General features: G+C 35.2%; 1 protein-coding gene across 1 annotated transcript in view; it reads left to right on the forward strand.

The window, feature by feature from the left end:
- The window catches only part of scn5lab (sodium channel, voltage gated, type V-like, alpha b), a 215579-nt gene that overhangs the window by 35965 nt on the left and 159809 nt on the right, over nt 1-19805 (forward strand). The window contains exons 4-7 of the mRNA XM_056450963.1: nt 246-374; nt 7708-7799; nt 13072-13320; nt 15795-15858. Coding sequence (XP_056306938.1) covers nt 246-374; nt 7708-7799; nt 13072-13320; nt 15795-15858 — 534 coding nt within the window. The remainder of the gene's footprint in view (nt 1-245; nt 375-7707; nt 7800-13071; nt 13321-15794; nt 15859-19805) is intronic.

The raw sequence follows: 19805 nt of genomic DNA on the forward strand, positions 1-19805 counted from the left end.
GCTGGACGGTCAACATGGATTTTAATGCTCATCCTGGTCTTGATGAGCTATAGTTCATCAAGTGCGAGTGTTTGTTTGTCTTGTTATCATGTCACAAGAAAACAAAAAACATCTGCTTCTGCACTCTGAATGTGCTTCTCATCTCTGTGCGCGCTCGTGATCTGTGTGTTTGGGATAATTCTCTGATTCCTGATCGTCTGAATGTTTGTTCGTCCCTCTATTCTCTCTCTCTCTTTAATGCACAGGTACACTTTCACTGGCATTTACACGTTCGAGTCGCTGATTAAGATCCTGGCGCGAGGTTTTTGCATTGGGCCCTTCACATTTCTGAGGGACCCCTGGAACTGGCTGGATTTCAGTGTGATTCTGATGGCGTAAGTACATATTATTAATGTGAATTCAACCCCTAACACTGTGTCCTAAAAACAAGCGACAAGATTCCAACGACATGCAATTTGTCCATATACACCAAATGTGAGATGACAGAAACTTTTAAAGGGGACCTATTCTGCAAAAATCACTTTTATAAGGGATTTAAACACAGTTGTGTGTCAGCAGTTTGTGAATATAATCACCATCTAATGGTAAAAATGTATTAATTCTCTTTTTTATAATCAGACTTGATGAAAACGGAAACACTTTGATTGACATTCTCCATTTGTACGTGTCATCAGAAGGCGAAAGCCCCGCCCACTTGTGACCATCTCTCCCTCATTAGCATAAACAGCAGCCCTGAGTGAGAAGCAGCCGTCCAATAGCCATTAGAGTGTTTGAGCTGCTGAAGATAATGTCAGCATAGACTAAGAGGATTATAGATGTGGAGTTTTAGATGAAGCACAAATGAACAGCGACTTGAGTCTCCATAGACTGACAGAAGCATGAAGCACACACTCACACTGAAGCACACATGCATACCTGACCAGCAGTTTTTAGCTCCGCCCCCTTTTGAATAGAGCACAGTCTCATTTGCATTTAAAGCGACAGTCACCAAAACACCAAAATTAATATCAAAACCTAAAGGGGTTGGTTTCAGAGAGTTACAAAACATTATCTGTGTGCTATTTTGAGCTGAAACTTCACTACACACTCTAGAGACATCAGAGACGCATTTTACATCTTGTAAAAATGTGGTATAATAGGTCCCCTTTAAAACCAGCCACTGCACGCCAATGAAATGGTACGATTTATAATCCGAGCCTGACTTTCAAACCATTTGCTAGTTATTTTGTTTTTAAGATCTGAGGTGAACTATCTGCTTCTGCTTTCAGTATTATGTCAATAAATGGCACGTAAAACTTACATTGGCAGCATTTAACCCTGAATAATGCACACAATCAACAGCTGAGGCGGTCTATGTCATTGTAGTTTATGCTGTTGTTCAGCTGTGTAATATTTTGTTCATCCTCAACGCAGATGGTTTAGATAAAAACTCCTTATAACATGGACAAAAAAGAGCTTTTATTATGTCGCAGTGTCGTGTCACATGTAGTCAGGACACAGTATAGGCACAAACAGAAATGATTGTATTTCATATGAAAGTATTACATGGCTCTGTGGAATACTTGATTCTGATTGGCCAATGATGGAATTCCGAAGTGTGTTATTCTCAGATTACAACTGATTATGCTAATAATATCCAGGCACTACCAATCATATTGACTTTGAGCGAATATCTATTTACTTTGCTTATCTGTCACTCTGCAGTTTTTGTCTATTTGGCACCAACTTGTGATTTAATAATAATAATAATAATAATAATAATAATAATAATAATAATAATAATAATAATAATAATAATAATGATAATAGATTATTGTAGGCCACATTTTAAAAAAGATGTGTAAAGAAAGAGTAAAGTAGGGCTTTCATATAAATTCTGTTAAATGACTCAAAATAACTATTTCACAAAATTACAAGCAAAAAAGCAATATACTTTATGGTAAGGATGTATTAAATTACAGTTTATTACTGTTTAATGTCAAATTACATGGAAAAACATTCAGGTTTGAGCACAATAAATTTACAGGTTTCTAAAACTGCTCTCCGCAATTTACTTTTGAAGTTCAGTTTTTCCATGTGCACGACTTTAATTCAGTGTACTACTTGCCATTTCTTCTTTAGAAACAAAAAATGCACTGTAAAATGTACATTTCCAAAGTTGCTATTAAATATCAATTATTTAGGTTTCAGGCTTGGTTAAAAAACAATATTTAGTTTTTCTAATTAATTTTTTCAAATTATTTTTTTCTGCTTGACATCTCTTTGTTTCAGATTCAAGTCGCAAGTTAAAGTAGTCTGTTATCTAAAATTACCGCAATTATAATTAATTATAAAAACATAACCCATTTAATTTATAGTTGAAGTCAAAATTATCCTCCTGTGTAATCAGCCTGATCTCACGAGAAAACGTAAGTATTTTACGTTTTGTCTTTTTAGTGGCTAATTCATACGAATTCGTACGAGTTCAGTCGTACGAAATTGTACGATTTTAAAAAGGAGGCGTGGCACCTAACCCCACCCCTAACCCCAACCGTCATTGGGGGATGAGCAAATTGTACTAAATCGTACGAATTGGATCGTACGAATTCATACGAATTAGCCACTAAATCAAAATGTTACGAATTGCCGTGAGATTGTGTTGGTGTAATTTAAAATTATACAAATATTTCTAAACACATTTCTAAACATTATAGTTTTCAGAACCAATTTCTAATGCATCATTTCTTTTCTCTTTGTCATGATGACAGCACATGATATTTGATATTCTTCAAGATACTAGTATTCAGCTTAAAGTGACATTTAAAGGCTTAACTAGGGTAATTAGGGTAAAGTTAGGGTAATTAGGCAAGCTATTGTATAACAGTGGTTTGTTCTGAAGACAATCCAAAACTAATATTGCTTAAGGGGGCTAATAATATTGACCTTAAAATGGCTTTAAAAATTAAAAACTGCTTTTATTCTAGCCGAAATAAAAAAAATAAGACTTTCTCCAGAAGAAAAAATATTATAGGAAATACTGTGAGAAATTCCTGAATCTGTTAAACATCACTTGCAGGAGAGTGAATGATTTTGACATCAACTGTACATATATAATAATGTTTTCCATAACATTCCATTCCTCTTACGCTAACAGAAGACTGTGTTGGCTCCGCCCACCTGTAATCAGCACTCTTTCTGATTGGCTGCTCTTAGACACAGAGATAATAAACCCATAAAGACACTGTTGTTATTATTTTCAATAATAGGCTGCAATAATCTAATCTCAGGTGCTGAAAAGGGCTCCATATTACAGATGAATAGTGCTGAGAGCTTGTGAAGGGGAGTGTGAGCGTTTACCCTGTCCTTCACCCCGCTCCAAAAACACACACAGTAATGTCATTTACACCATTCACTGCTGCTTTACTGTAATAGAAAACCTCACACCGCAGTAAAACTGTACATTACAGAGAAATTTGGGCATTACAGTTGAAATCAAAATTATTCACCCTCTTCTGAATTTTTCAAATATTTCCCAAATTATGTTTAACAGGGCAAGGAAATTTTCACAGTATTTACTATAATATCTTTTCTTTTTATATGTTTAATTTCAGCTAGAATAAAAGCAGTTTTTAATAGTTTTAAACACCATTTTAAGGTCAATATTATTAGCCCCCTTCAGCAATATTAGTTTTGGATTGTCTCCAAAACAAACCACTGTTATACAATGACTTGCCTAATTACCCTAACTTTACCCTAATTACCCTAGGTAAGCCTTTAAATGTCACTTTAAGCTGAATACTAGTGTCTTGAAGAATATGTAGTCTAATATTATGTGCTGTCATCATGGTAAAGATAAAAGAAATCAGTTATAATTCATTCAATCACTTTCCTTCGGCTTAGTCTCTATTTCAGAGGCTTAGTCAACTCTTCCAGCATATGTTTTACGCAGTGGACGCCCTTCCAGCTGCAAACCAGTACTGGAAAACACCCATACACACACACTCATACACTACGGCCAATTTAGTTAATCAATTCCCCTATCGTGCATGTGTTTCGACTGTGAAGGAAATCAGAGCACCTGGAGGAAACCCACGCTAATACGGGGAGAAGCCACTGTAGCGCCCCAATCAGTTATTAGAAATGAGTTATTAAAACTATTATGTTTAGAAATGTGTTAAAAAATAGTCTCTCCGTTAAACAGAAATTGGGGAAACAGGGGGCTCATACTGTAATTCTGACTTTTTCAGACTTACAGAAGGTTGTAGAGTATAAAAACAAGCCATTTTTTCTATAGATATGCATTTTTTAATTAATATTGTATGGATTTTTCTGTGTTAAAATACAGAAAAGTATATATATTTTGTTCAAAATGTATTTTATTTTTAATTTTATAAATCAAAGATGCATTCAGTTGATCAAAAGTGACAATAAAGCCATTTATAATGTAATATATTATATACAGTTGAAGTACAGGTGAGTTATTCGCCCTCCTGTATATTCTTCCCCAATTTCTGTTTAACGCAGATTTCTTCAACACATTTCTTATCATAATAGCTTTAATAACTCATCTCTAATAACTGATTTATTTTCTCTTTGTCATGATGACAGTAAATAATATTAGACTAGATATTCTTCAAGACACTTCTATACAGCTTAAAGTGACATTTAAAGGCTTCACTAGGATAATTAGGGTAAAGTTAGGGTAATTAGGCAAGTCATTGTATAACAGTGGTTTATTCTGGAGACAATCCAAAACTAATATTGCTGAAGGGGGCTAATAATATTGACCTTAAAATGGCTTTAAATCAATTAAAAACTGCTTTTATTCTAGCCGAAATAAAACAAATAAGACTTTCTCCAGAAGAAAAAATATTATAGGAAATACTGTGAAAAATTCCTGAATCTGTTCAACATCATTTGGGAAATATTTGAAAAATTGACAGGAGGGCGAATAATTCTGACTGTATAAGCAGAATTTCTCCACAGATGTGTGTGTTTTCAGACAGAAGAGGTGTGTGGTGATGAAGTGCTTATTTCTGCTTGGCCTTTATGGCTTTATTTGTGGAGTTTTAACAGGCCGCTTGTCCTTGAACCGCCATCAGATGGACCCTCGGGCTGAAAATAAGTCACGTTTGTATTGAAACGCTGACAGGAGTGCGAGCCGCCGTTCCTGACTTCATTAAAGCCAGACGGATGATGGCGAAGCGGAAACAGCGGCTGATAAATCACTAACACACCACTGTATATGAAATTACATCATATCTGAACATGCAGTATTAAACGCCACATGCACTGTCATTACATCTGCTTAATAATCAGTCTGATGGAGAAAGAAAGACTCAAAAATCTGAGCTTACTTAATAGAAATATAGTTCAATTTATCATTGTTTTGTTTTAAATCAAGATACATCTGTAAAAAATGAAGAAAAACAAGAATACAAAGATATTATTTTCTTTATTTTAGTGTATTATTCTAGACCCGTTCTATTTCATTCATTTTCCTTAGTCCCTTTATTAACTGGATCAGGGGATACCACAGCGGAATGAACCGCCAACTATTCCAGCATATGTTTTACGCAGCGGATGCCCTTCCAGCTGCAACCCATCACTGGGAAACACACATACACTACGGCCAATTTAGATTATTCAATTCGCCTATAGCGCATGTGTTTGGACTGTGGGTGAAACCGGAGCACCCGGAGGAAACCCACGCCAACACAGGGAGAACATGCAAACTCCACATGCACTGTCAATTCATCTGCTTAACAGGAAAAACATACTTAAAAGGGTAGATCATAGGAGGATGTTTTTATATGTTGTAAATATTCTTAAATGAAGATGCATGAAGTTAATGACCAAAACTATTGGCTGAAAAAATGGACCAATATTAAGGATTTTTTGGTTTAAAACACAAACAAATATCCAATAATTGTGTAATAAAATTGATTTTGTTATCTAATCATGGAGGCATTTTTATTGAACTCAATTCAGTTTAGAAAATCTTGTGATTTATTTTACATAAAATACTGTAATTAATCCTGAAAAATATTCATTATTCATTTACAAATCTAAATAAAAGATCTTATAAAAAAACTATTTACTATCTTTAATAATTCTATATTCTATAAACCAACATCAGTGAACGAAATATATGCAGACTTCATGTAAAACATATAAATATATAATGCTATTACATAATTATATATATAATTATTCATTCATTCATTCATTTTCGGCTTAGTCCCTTTATTACTCCAGGGTCGCCACAGCGGAATGAACCGCCAACTTATCCAGCATATGTTTTACGCAGTGAATGCCCTTCCAGCTGCAACCCATCACTGGGACACACCCATACACACTCATTCACACACATACACTACGGACAATTTAGCTTACCCAGTTCACCACATGTTTTTGGACTTGTGGGGGAAACCGGAGCGCCCGGAGGAAACCCATGCAAACTCCACACAGAAATGCAAACTGAGCCAGCCGGGACGACATTCTTGCTGTGAGGCGAATGTGCTACACACTGCGCCACCGTGCAGCCCTGCTATTATAAATAAAAATAAATATAAATAAAAATTTGATATTAGATAAATCTTGTTTTCTAAAAAATGTATTCATTTTATGTTAAAATATGACAAAATACCTAACAAAAATAGCTTTATATATATATATATATATATATATATATATATATATATATATATATATATATATATATATATATATATATATAAATTAAATAAAAAAATATGAATATGAATATATATATATATATTAAGTAAAAAAATATGAAAGTGTATATATATATATATATATACACTTGTAATTTTTTCATTTTCATTTTGACTAATTAGACCCCATTAGACTAATAAATGAATAATTACTTTCATATTTTTACATTTTATAACTCAATTTTACGTTTATACACCAGAGGACTAAACATATGAAAATGTGTTGGTAAATATGTAACATATATGAATATATTAAACCTTGTTTACTTTTTATTAATTTTAAGTACGTTTCTCCTAAAACAAGTAAGAAGATCTATTAGCATAACATAAAATGTCTCATTTTAAGATTTTGGGAAGTATGGTAATCCCTGTATTATGCCACAGCTTTGTGTGACTTCATTTAACTATTTGTGAATAATTAATCTTGACAATATCTGCTTCCGTTCACTTTCATTGTTTAGAAAATAGTCTGCAAAATCTATGAATAAAACTATGTTCCACAGATCATAGTTATTTTATTTTTGTTGGTGAGGTGAGCTATTAAGAGAGCAAAATGTATGTGTTTATTTTCCTGACATTTTAATTTTGCTCTTTTTTTCTCTTTCAGTTGTTTCTCCTTTTACCCATATAACTGTAATGTGATTCTGCAGGTTTCTAACTGAGTTTATAAAAGTAGGCAATCTGCAAGCTCTTCGAACGTTCAGGGTCCTCCGCGCTTTGAAAACTATTTCCGTAATTCCAGGTAAGAGGTTCCTGAAGCTGCGCAGAGAAAAAAACAAAACAAAACTAAACAAAATCAGCTCAAAGTGTTGCTCTGTGTCCAAAAAAAAAAAAAGCAGAAACGGAGTGTATTCCCGCATCCGGTTCTTCCCTGCGTTTGTTCTCCAGTCATCTTTTCCCAGCTCTTGAATCCTCCCAGCATCTGCTTCATTCTCCGCTGTGTTGTTGGTGTTGTTGTCATTGTCTGTGCTCCAATTCTGGCTTATTGCAGATATGTAACTGAGTTTGTGGACCTGGGCAATGTCTCAGCGTTACGGACATTCAGGGTTCTGCGAGCACTGAAAACTATCTCAGTCATCCCAGGTGAGAGGCCGCTCCGCCGGGCCTGCAGTTATGCTGGATGACCTCACATTTCCATCACTTACAAAACATGGAAATGCATTGCATAGAGTGTAGGAAATGAGACTTTTGAGCTGGGAAACGTGCTGATCAGATGCAAAAAGCTAAAACAGGCTGTTTGCCCACTTTATACAGCAAGAACACTACAAAACCATCTAACCAGACCTGTAGAAACCAGCTGAGGGTTAAGTGATTTTTCTTACGCATTAAGTATAAACATTGCATGCTTTGCAATAGAAATCAACCAAATAGGAGAGCTATAGAGCCAAAAGAGCTCCGCCCACGTCCATAAAGTACTGACAATTGCACAAGTTTTCTCAAACTACTTATATTTTTAAATATATATGGATATTTTGGAATATAAATGAACCAATCAGAGAGTTGTGGAGTAAAAATAGTGCCAAATGAGCTTATTTCCGCCCACTTCCATAAAGCACTGAAGTTTTCTTGAACTACTGATATTTTGCAATATAAATCGTGCAAGTTCTCTCAAGCTACTTACATATTTCAGTACATATATGCATAATTTGTATTGTAAATCAACCAATCAGAAAGCTGTGGAAAATATTAATTTGCTTCAAAAGTGCTCTTTAGCTCAGACCAACCCATAAATCACAGCAAAGCATATAATTACTCAACCAATATGAGAGCTGTGAAGTATGAATAGTGCCAAAACAGCTTTTCTTACCTCAGCCCACTTTCATAAAGTACTGAAAATTGTGTTTTCCCGAACTACTTACATTTTAAATCTATATGCATATTTTGCAGTATAAATCAACCAATCAGAGAGCTATGGAGTATAAATAGTGCCAAAAGAGCTCCTCTGTGCACTTCCATGAGGTACTGAAATTTGAGCAAGTTCTTTAAAACTGCTTAAATATTTCACTACATGTAGACACATTTCAATATAAATCAACCAATCATAGAGCTGTGGAGTATAATTGTGCCAAAAGAGATCTTTTAGCTCCACTCAATTGCTTAAAGATCTGAACATTTTGCAAGTTTTCTTGAACTACATACATTTTTAAAAGTATGTTATGCATATTTTGCAATATAAATAAACCAATCAAAGAGATGTAGTGTATTAATTGCTTTTGCTCCACCCACCTCCATATAAACTTTAATATTTATTTATATATGCACATTTTACTATATAAATCAACCAATCAGAGAGCTATGGAGTATACATTGTGCCAAAAGAGCTCTTTTAGCTCCACCCTCTTCCATGAAGTATACTGAAAACTGTGCAATATTTTGCAATATAAATCAACTAATAAGAAAGGTATGGAGTATAAATTATGCCAAAATAGCTCTTTTAGCTCTCCCCTCGTCCATAAAGTATAATGAAAACTGCATTATAAATCAACCAATAAGAGCGTCATGGAGTATAAATTTCCACAGAAGTACTCTTTAGCTCCGCCCACTCCAATAAAATACTAAATATTGTGTAATGGTTCTCAGATTCCTCGTAGCAGGTTGATTAGTGTTATGTCTTTAACAAAGTCTTTAAAATGTGCTCAATTACATCTGTGAACATTAGACGCTGAAGTGGCTTTCGAAGGACCTCCAGGTGAAATGTCTGTGTTGAAGCTTAATCTCACACAAGTGAAATTACATCAGGATGGCTGGTTCAGGTTTCCTTCAGCTGTCGGCACTGATCTCAGGTCACTCACTGCAAAAGTCTCATTGCACACGGTGCTTGACATGTAAATGGCATGATGTAGATGTATGGAGCTAATAATAGGGCAAACTTATTTGAATTGTGTACATCTGAATTATTGATAAGTGTTATATAATAAAACTGAACATTGTATGCTTTTTAAAATTGTTCAGAATTCCACTTTTACTTGAATATTGAACATTTGAAAATTAAGACACATTTCGCAATATAAATCAACCAATAAGAGAGTTATGGAGTATAAATAGTGCCAAAAGATTTTTTTTTTCACCTCCTCCCACTTACTTACACAAGTACTGAAAATTGTGCACATTTTCTCAAAATAATTGCATTTTAAATCTATATGCATATTTTGCAGTTTAATTAAACTAATCAGAGAGCTGTGGCATATAAATTGTGCCAAAAGTGCTCTTTTAGCTCCGCCCACTTCTATAAAGTTCTGAAAATAGTGCAAGTACTTTCAAACTGCTTAAATATTTAAATAAATATGTGCACATTTTGCTATATAAATCAACTGATCAGAGTGATATGGAGTAAAATTGTGCCAAAGTAGCTCTTTTAACGCTGCCCTCTTTCATAAAGTACTGAAAACTGGAAATCGGAATTATTGACAAGTGGAACTGAAGACTGAACATTGCATGCTATTTAAAATAGTTCGGAATTAGATTTTTACTTGAGTATTGAACATTTGAAAATTAAGACACATTTTGCAATAAAAATCAACCAATAAGAGAGTTATGGAGTATAAATAGTGCCAAAAGAGCTTTTTTTTAACCTCCGTCCACTTCCTGATAATTGTGCACGTTTTTTTAAACTACTTACATTTTAAATCTATATGCATATTTTGCAATTCAAATCAACTAATCAGAGAGCTGTGGCATATAAATTGTGCCAAAAGTGCTCTTTTGGCTCCGCCCACTTCTATAAAGTACTGAAAATTGTGCAATTACTTTCAAACTCCTTAAATATTTTAATAAATAAATATGCGCACATTTTGCTATGTACAAATATTATTGTCAATAATTCAAATCGACAATTTAATTTCAAATAGTTTTGTCATATTGTTAGCTCCATATACATGTAGACCAACAGAACTCTGCATGGTGAGCCAAAAAAATAGACGCTTCTTATGGACTGAGGAATACATGCACATGCAGATGAAAGCAAAACACTTTCAAACATGATTACATACTATAAATAAGTCATGTGCTCATTCCATAGAAGTGTCGGTTGTGTACTGTCACATTTTGTGTGCTTTCTGCACCCACAAATGTTTGCAAAGACAGACCTAGATGTTGTGATGTGTTTTAAAGTGGTTTATTGATGCTTCAGTGTCAAAGATGTGATTCGGGTTTGGCAACATTTAGAATTCATGAATTTAATCATGCATTTTTTATTTAAAAACACAGAATTGCAGTAAAGTAATCACAGTCACATTGTAAAGATATCTAATATGTAATGTATTTAACATTTTAATATGATATGTATTATTGCTATTATTAAAGTAGTTTTGATTTATTATAATTTATATATTTTTTTCTCTTCATTCATTTTTTTAGAATTTCATTTTACTATGAAACATAAAATTCAGACAAATAATTTAATATTTAATATATTAATATATTTTTGTAATGCTTTTATGCAATTTTTGCTTTTATTATTTATTTATTTATTATCTTCTTTAATCTTAATTTAATTTCTTCACACATATTTTCTACCCACGAAAATGTTAGAATGGAATATCAATAAACTATAACAGATATTTGTATTATTTTTAGTTTTATTACTAATAAAAAAATATATTGTTTTCTTTATTTTTATTTTTGTTATTTAAAATGCATGTATTCTTCTTATTATTGTTAATATTATTCATATTTTTATTATTATTATTATTCATATTATTATTATTCATATTATTAGTATTATTATCATTATTATTATTATTATTTTACTATGGCCAATATATTTGCTTGTATTCTGGATTCTGAGTGATGCTCAACCCTAATGCAATTTAAATGAGAAAAAAGCCTGTATAGTTAAAACAACACTTTTATTCCTTCATAGTGTTCAATAAAGCTGAAAAGTCAGTTTACAAAACAATAAAACCCAGAATTTATTCATTATTAAAATTGTCAAGTGCACTGTAATAAATTCTGGATACATTCTGGATTCTGAATGATGTTTAAATGCACATGCACACCCTAGTGTGACACGAAAAAAATGTTATAGTTAAAGTAAAAAATGGTTAAAGTTGTTCTGTAAAATTACAGTACAAGACAAAAGTTCTGTTGTCGATCCCAGTTGTAAGAGCAACAAATAATAACTTGACCTCTAGTTGATCATTTGGGAAAGTGGCAGAAGGTTTTTTTTTTTGTTGTTGATGAATCATCTGTTGATCTGCATGCCAATTATCACAAATACTGCAAAAGACCAACTGGAACCAGCATGGAGCCAAGATTCTCATAGAAATCAGTGATGTTTGGTGAAGGAAACATCATGGTTTGGGGTTATATTCAGTATGGGGGTGTGCGAGAGATCTGCAGAGTGGATGATCAACATCAACAGCCTGAGGTAACAAGACATTTGTTCTGCCCATTACATTACAAACCACAGAAGAGGGCAAATTCTTCAGCAGGATAGCGCTCCTCATATTTCAGCCTCCACATCAAATTTTGTGAAAGCAAAGAAGGTCAAGCTGCTCCAGGATTGGCCAGACCAGTCACCAAAATGAACATTATTGAGCACGTCTAGGGGTAAGATGAAGGAGGAGGCGTTGAAGATGAACCCAAAGACTCTTGATGAACTCTGGGAGTCCTGCAAGAAAGCTTTCTTCACCATTCCAGATGACTTTATTAATCAGTGATTTGAGTCATGTCAGAGATGTATGGATGCAGTCCTCCAAGCTCATGATGGAGTCAGACACAATATTCATTCTGTTTCCACTGCAGCATGAGCACATATTCTATACTGGACATTATTGAAGGTTCAGTGAGCAGACTTTAGTCTAAGCAGAGTCAGACCTTACTGTCCTAATCAAATCATTCATAATCAAGGCATGATCATATTTTATTGTGATAAAATAAGAGTCATCTAGAGGCCTTTACCTTTCATATAATCCACTTCTGATACCAAATGATCTACTAGAAGTCAAGATATGTGTTGTTCCTAAAACTTGCATAGACCACAAGACTTTTGTCAGGTAGTGTACAGCGCAACTGTTATTGTTCATTTACAATGCACAACCTTAATGTGATAAGACAAAATGCTGACAAACCCCAGTATAATTAAAACAACACTTTAATTTAATTAATTAATAAAATTGCCAAGTGCACTGTAAAATATTCAGGATACATTTTGGATTCTGAATGATGCACAATCCTACTGTGATATGACAAAATGCTGTAAAAATCTGTCTCGTTAAAACAACATATTAATTCATTCAAAATGTTCAATAAAACAAAAAAAATCAGTTTGAAAAAAAATTAATTAATTAATAAAATCATCACAGTACCATGGGTGGAGTGTGTCTGTGTGCTGATGTGCTGGTGTTTTCCTCAGGCCTGAAGACCATCGTTGGCGCTCTGATCCAGTCGGTGAAGAAGCTGGCGGACGTGATGATCCTCACTGTTTTCTGCCTCAGTGTGTTCGCTCTGATCGGCCTGCAGCTCTTCATGGGGAACCTGCGGCAGAAATGCGTCCGCAGTGCCGCACAATGTCTCAACACCACCTTACCGACATACAACAACAGCACTTTCATCTGCAATAACAGAAGCTGGGCCTCGCTGGAGGAATTCTTCACTAATGAGGGTCAGTGCTTCATCTGTACAAAAATATCCGCACATTCGCAGTTTTACGTGTGTTGTGATTCATGTTTTTATTTATTTATGCTTTTTAATTGCTTTATGGGAAAACTATGGTTGTTGTGTAACCATAGCAACTATAGAATAATCACAGCAGATTGATTACTATGGTTGTTATGTTACCATAGCAACTATAGAATCTCCACAACAGATTGATTACTATGGTTGTTATGTTACCATAGGCAACTATAGAATCGCCACAGCAGATTGATTACCATGGTTGTTATGTTACCATAGCAACTATTGAATCTCCACAACAGATTGATTACTATGGTTGTTATGTTACCATAGCAACTATAGAATCTCCACAACAGATTGATTACTATGGTTGTTATGTTACTATAGGCAACTATAGAATCGCTACAGCAGATTGATTACCATGGTTGTTGTGTTACCATAGCAACTATGGAATCACCACAACAGATTGAATACTATGGTTGTCGTGTTACCATAGCAGCTATAGAATCACCACAACAGATTGATTAGTACGGTTGTTGTGTTACCATAGCAACTATAGAATCACCACAACAGATTGATTGCTATGGTTGTCGTGTTACCATAGGCAACACCAGTAGGCACAGAAAGCCCCTTCTGGCCCATATCTATCAGCTGGCAACCACTTATAATGCCCATTCAGTCGAGTGATATAATTTGAATCGGATAAATAAACATGCATGAGTTGCTGCAATTGTTTATCTGAGAAGCAGAAAACTAAGCAGAAATTTCATTGCTTTCTAGGAGAAAAAAAATATATATTTATATTTAAGGTGCATTATCTGTAATTTTACTGTTATAAATAATGTATAATACAGCACACTTTAAGCAGTTTCATATTTTTTTACATTTAAGTTTTTAATTGTATTATTTATTTTTATTAGATTGTTAAAATTAATTAAATTTAGCTTATTTATTTCCAATTTTTGTTTCATTTTTAGCAACCTCAGTACCTAATGTTTATTTCAGTTTAACCGTATACAAACATATTATTATTATTATTATTTTTATTATTATTATTATTATTATTACTATTATTATTATTATTATTATTATTATTATTATTATTATTATTATTATTAAAGAGAGTTGCAGTGTATATGTTATTATTATTTTTATTTCAATTAAATTTTTCTAATAATTCTGTTATGGGCATATGTCGATATTATGGCTGTATTTAGATGTATTAAATAATTGTAATTTTTCCAAGACTTTGTTTCCAGTTCTCATTTGACTTTAGGTTTTTCAATAAATTTGATTTCAGTTTTAGTTTTAATTAATGGTATGACACTCGTAACGCTTGCATAGAACTCCTTAGATTAGTCGTACAAAAATTAATTAGTCATCAAGAGTGACTTGGTACAATGGTTCAAATTAAATCCATAAAGTAAGACTGCTAACCCAGTGAATAAAGGCTGTTGTAATTTCATATTTAACTTGTATTATTGTAATATTCAGAATTGACTAGTTGACCAAATAACCAGAATGATCCTCTTTCACATCCATGACATATTTAGTTATGTGAAGCACGTTTCTGATCATCTTCAGTTGAATGACAATACTGTCAGAACCGTCGACGTCTAAAGACGAGATTTAGTCTTATTTTTGGTTTGGTCTCATTTCATTAGAATAGCAATTAGGACAGAGCTGGCACTCAATAAGTTGACCTGCAGAACGCAGATGTAGGACACAGACGGAAATAGACAAGACGCCTTCGCCTTCTCCTGATGTGCTTCGTCATGCTTTTTATCATCCAAAAACATCGAGAACGAGACATCTCACATGTTAGTGTACAATTGTTGGATTATTACTAATAAATAGATGATAATCCACAAATAGGGGCGACACGGTGGCTCAGTGGTTAGCACTCATTCATTCATTTTCCTGCGGATTAGTCTCAATCTCAGAGGTCTCCACAGCAGAATGAACTGCCTACTATTTCAGCATATGTTTTATGCAGCGGATGCCCTTACAGCTGCAACCCAGTACTGGGAAACACCCATACACCCATATACATACACTACGGCCAATTTAGTTAAACAGTACCCCTGTTTGGACTGTGGGGGAAACCGGAGCACCCGAAGGAAACCCACGCCAACACGTGAAGAACATACAAACTCCACACTGATGTGCCTGAGACTCGAACCAGTAACCTTCTTGCTGTGAGGCCACAGTGTTAACCACTGAGCCACCGTGCCGCCCTTATACGTTATTTTCTAGAAAATTGATATTGTTTCCCTCAGAAACTTTTATTTTCTTGTAAAATATGGTGAGCAGATTTTGGAGATGCATTACCGTCAGATATCTTGCTTTCTTTCACAAATATATTGAAGTTTTGTTTCCTCTACAAATTTCACAAGCGCCCCCAAATGTATTGCATTGAGCAAATATTTGAAACTCTTATCTTGTCTTGTTTTATTCTTACAGATAATTTCTTCAAAGTGGAAGGAGCCAAGGACGCCTTAATATGTGGGAATGCGAGTGACGCTGGGTGAGTTTCATGTGGATCCAAAGTTTGTTTACATATGTTTGTCTTAAAGGTGACCTATTATTCCCCTTTTTACAAGACTTAAAATAAATGTCTGATGTCTCTAGAGTGTGTAGTGAACATTATCTGACATTATCTTCAGAAAGTCAAAACTCTAATAGCAGACGGCTGTTACTCACTCAGGGCCGTTTATGCTAATGAGGGAGAAATGGACACTAGTGGGCGGGGCTTTCCCTCTATACACGTACTATAGGAGAATGTCAATCAAAGTGTTTCTGCAGACTGATTTTATTAAGTTTGATTATATCAAATACAATTAATTAATGTTCACCATTAGAGGCTGGATATATTCATACACTGCTGATGCACAACTGTGTTTAAACCCCTTATAAAAGTAGTTTTCGCATAATAGGTCTCCTTTAGTTTGCACAGATATTGTTTGGGGCAAAAATTATTTATGGTAAAAATGCATTGGAATATTAAGTAAAGATCATGTTCTAGGAAGACATTTTGTCAATTTACTACTGTAAAAATATAAAAAATCAGTTTTTGATTAGGGGGCGGCACGGTGGCTCAGTGGTTAGCACTGTCGCCTCACATCAAGAAGGTCGCTGGTTTGAGTCACAGCTGGGTCAGTAGGTGTTTCTGTGTGGAGTTCGCATGTTCTCCCCGTGTTGGTGTGGATTTCCTCCGAGTGCTCCGGTTTCCCTCACAGTCCAAACACATGTGAGATAGGGGAATAGATCAACTAAATTTTCTGTAGTGTATGAGTGTGTGTGTGAGAATGGGTGTTTCCCAGTACTGGGTTGCGACTGGAAGGGCATCCACCGCGTTAAACATATGCTTGCAAGTTGGCGGTTCATCCTGCTGTGGCGACCCCTGATGAATAAAGAAACTAAGCCAAATAAAATTGAATTAATGAATAAATGGAGCTTTTGATTAATAAAATGCATCCCTAAGAACTTCATTTGAACAACTTTGCTGACGATTTTCTCAATATTTGTATTTCTCAATAGAAGTATTTGTATATTTTTGAACCCTCAGATTCTAGATATTCAATTAGGTGTATCTCAGCCAAATATTGCTCCATACTAACAATACTATCTCATACACTAATACTAATTCATCAATGGAAATATGAATTATTCAGCTTTCCAATGTTATATAAAGTACAATTTCTAAATCAGTTTAAAAAATTATACTTATGACTGGATTTGTGCTCTTATCTTAGTTTTTCCTTCAGTTTCAAGCTGATTTGAAATTGTGACACGTTAGATTTAATTCTGCATATGAATAAGGCCAAAGTCCCTTTAAGGCAAGTCATTTCACTCGGCGGCCATCTTTGAAACACCTCTCGGGCTGTATGCTCGGGCATTCAGTCTGAATGAGGAAACATCAAATTCTCCAAAACTGTTATCCAAGCTCACGGTTACATTACATATTTAGAATCAGGAGTCAAATTAAACCGTCTCATAAATTTAGTTTCTAAATGTTCGTATCAAACAAAATCTGCATATGTTCAGGTTAACCGAGCTAATGCACACATGATATGAAAGAGATCACGACACCAACCTCATTTATAGCTGTTCTACATATTATCATCCTCTGAATAATGATCGTCAGATGCTCTTCTGAAGTAATCAACAACTTGTTCTTGATGGTGAATCTCCTCCAGAAATGACAGCGACTCTTTGTTTACTAGTTTGTTAGAGTTTGAGTAGTTGTTATCAAGTGATGTGCGTTTGACAGGACGGACTGTACCTCGCGTTCGTCTCATACAGATTACAAAACCAAAAACCTTTTGTTTCTTTCATTTAAAGTACAGATGTCAAGCTTTATGTGGATATATATCTCATGTCTGTGAAGCAAATATTTGCTGAGATCTCAGGCCCCGTTTACACTAAGTGGGGTTTATTCATAAACTAATTTCGAGAGGATCACGTGCTTATGATTTATCACAGCCGGTCTCGTATTAAGCTAATCAGTATCATCCAATCATATGAGCCATAAGCTACTATAAATAACCACAGTCTTTAGTCCACTTTATCTTCATTTGGAAGAAACCCCCCCTTCCTCCCCATTCTCCTCCTTCACTATAGATCGGGCGGCACGGAGGCTCAGTGGTTAGCACTCTTAGCCCCACAGCAAGAACACTGCCAGCCCTGGTCCTGCCAGGTCGGTAGGTGTTTCTGTGAGGAGTTCGTATATTCTCCTCGTGTCCGCGTGGGTTTTCCCCGGGTTCTCCGGTTTCCTCCCACCATCCAAATATATACATCATGCATAACAATCAAGCATTTGTCTAGCCCCCTTTTTTCCTCACGTGTTCCCTTAGCTACCGCAGACGGGGAGTTCTGAGATCCACCGAGCTCAGGCTCCCCTCTCGCTCTGCAAACGGGAGGAAGCCCCGGGCTCGAGGATCCCTTGAGCTCGGGGCTCTCTCCCGGGACAGCATGCCAAACAAGCTTTTGATGAATCATCAGCTAAGTGTGAACTCTTGAATACGTTTTAGTTTGAAAACGGCATTGAAATCGTTGAACGGCGAATGAAAACGTTTTAGAATGACCGCTGAAAACACACATCACATGACCACACACACACATTCTGGCATGCACTGCAGCATGCTTTGAGCACATCTACCCATAGGAGAGCTGTGCACGTCAGACTGTTCATCTGGATCTAATCTCACTATATTTGTTAAACGTGATATTTAATTCATCTTGTCGTCTATATCTGATGACATATTCCCCGACTTTGGTCTTTTGAATCTATTACGTGTTGTTGGGTAACGTGTTTTGGCTGATCTTGGCACGTTTGACTGATTGTTTGCCTTTATTTCCTATATTGTATAAATTTATTGTACGTTATACTTTTATAATGGCCATTATTGATTATTAAAACTGATGTTCAGTGAAAGAGAGGGTGTGTTTTGTATTTTCAATGAAAATGAAAGGAGGCAGTGATGTTATAGGCTCCGTTTTGTTATGTGCATGAAGATGGCGGTCATATAAATATGCAGCTACACGCCGCCTCAACATTTTTAGTGTGTGTTAAGTTGCTAATATCACAATGAAAATAGGCAGTTCCTCATATCAGGCTTTCATTTTATTGTTAGGAAAGTGAAACAGCGTAGCCAGGGTGATGTGAATGAGGTTATACAGTACACTGTTCCCTTTGAAGATTTACCCGACATGTCCTCGGGAGTCTGTTTTTCATATCGAACTTGCGAAGGCTGAACTTACAAGAAGAGGATGCAGGACTGAACTGTGTGTGTAGGCTACTTAATATTGAGGAGAAAGCTCCAATCAGAGAGGTGAATGTCTGCAGCTCCGCCTCCGTTTTCAGATGTCTCCGTTTTCCCTCATCCACACTGAGACAGAGCAGCAGTTTTTCAGAATGAAAACGGCCTCTCCAGCGTTTCCAAAACACTCCATTTTCAGTGCTCGAAAACTCTGGCGTAGTGTGACGGATGGTGTAACCGTAGCAAAACTTATGTGTTTTAAAATGAAAACATATTAGTGTAAACGGGGCCTGAGTACGTATGTTGACCACAGAAACTGTCGTAAAAGCACACTTCAGCTTCTATCTGAAGAATCGTCAGTTTATAGCGATTGCTGATTGGTTCCTGTACTAGTAGGCGGGGCTTCATTCACCATATTGACTGTTACACTCTTCCCCATTCAAAACTAAACGAGTGACACGTCTTGTGTGCTCCGTAGTCTTTGATGAGACCTAAAAACCTGAGTCTGAGTACTGTATGTTGAAATGCATCAGATTCTTTCATACATTTGATCTGTGCCGTGCGAGTGCAAAATAAATCTGAACTGGGACATTTGAATAATAGTGTGTAAATGCGAGTTGCACCAATCAGAATTAGTCTTAAAATCAGTCAAAAATCACACAATGTACAAACATTATTAACGCAAAAATGACCAACTTCTAAACATCCAGTT

Source organism: Danio aesculapii, chromosome 24 (genome assembly GCF_903798145.1).
Source record: "Danio aesculapii chromosome 24, fDanAes4.1, whole genome shotgun sequence".
NCBI classification, from domain to species: Eukaryota; Metazoa; Chordata; class Actinopteri; order Cypriniformes; family Danionidae; genus Danio; species Danio aesculapii.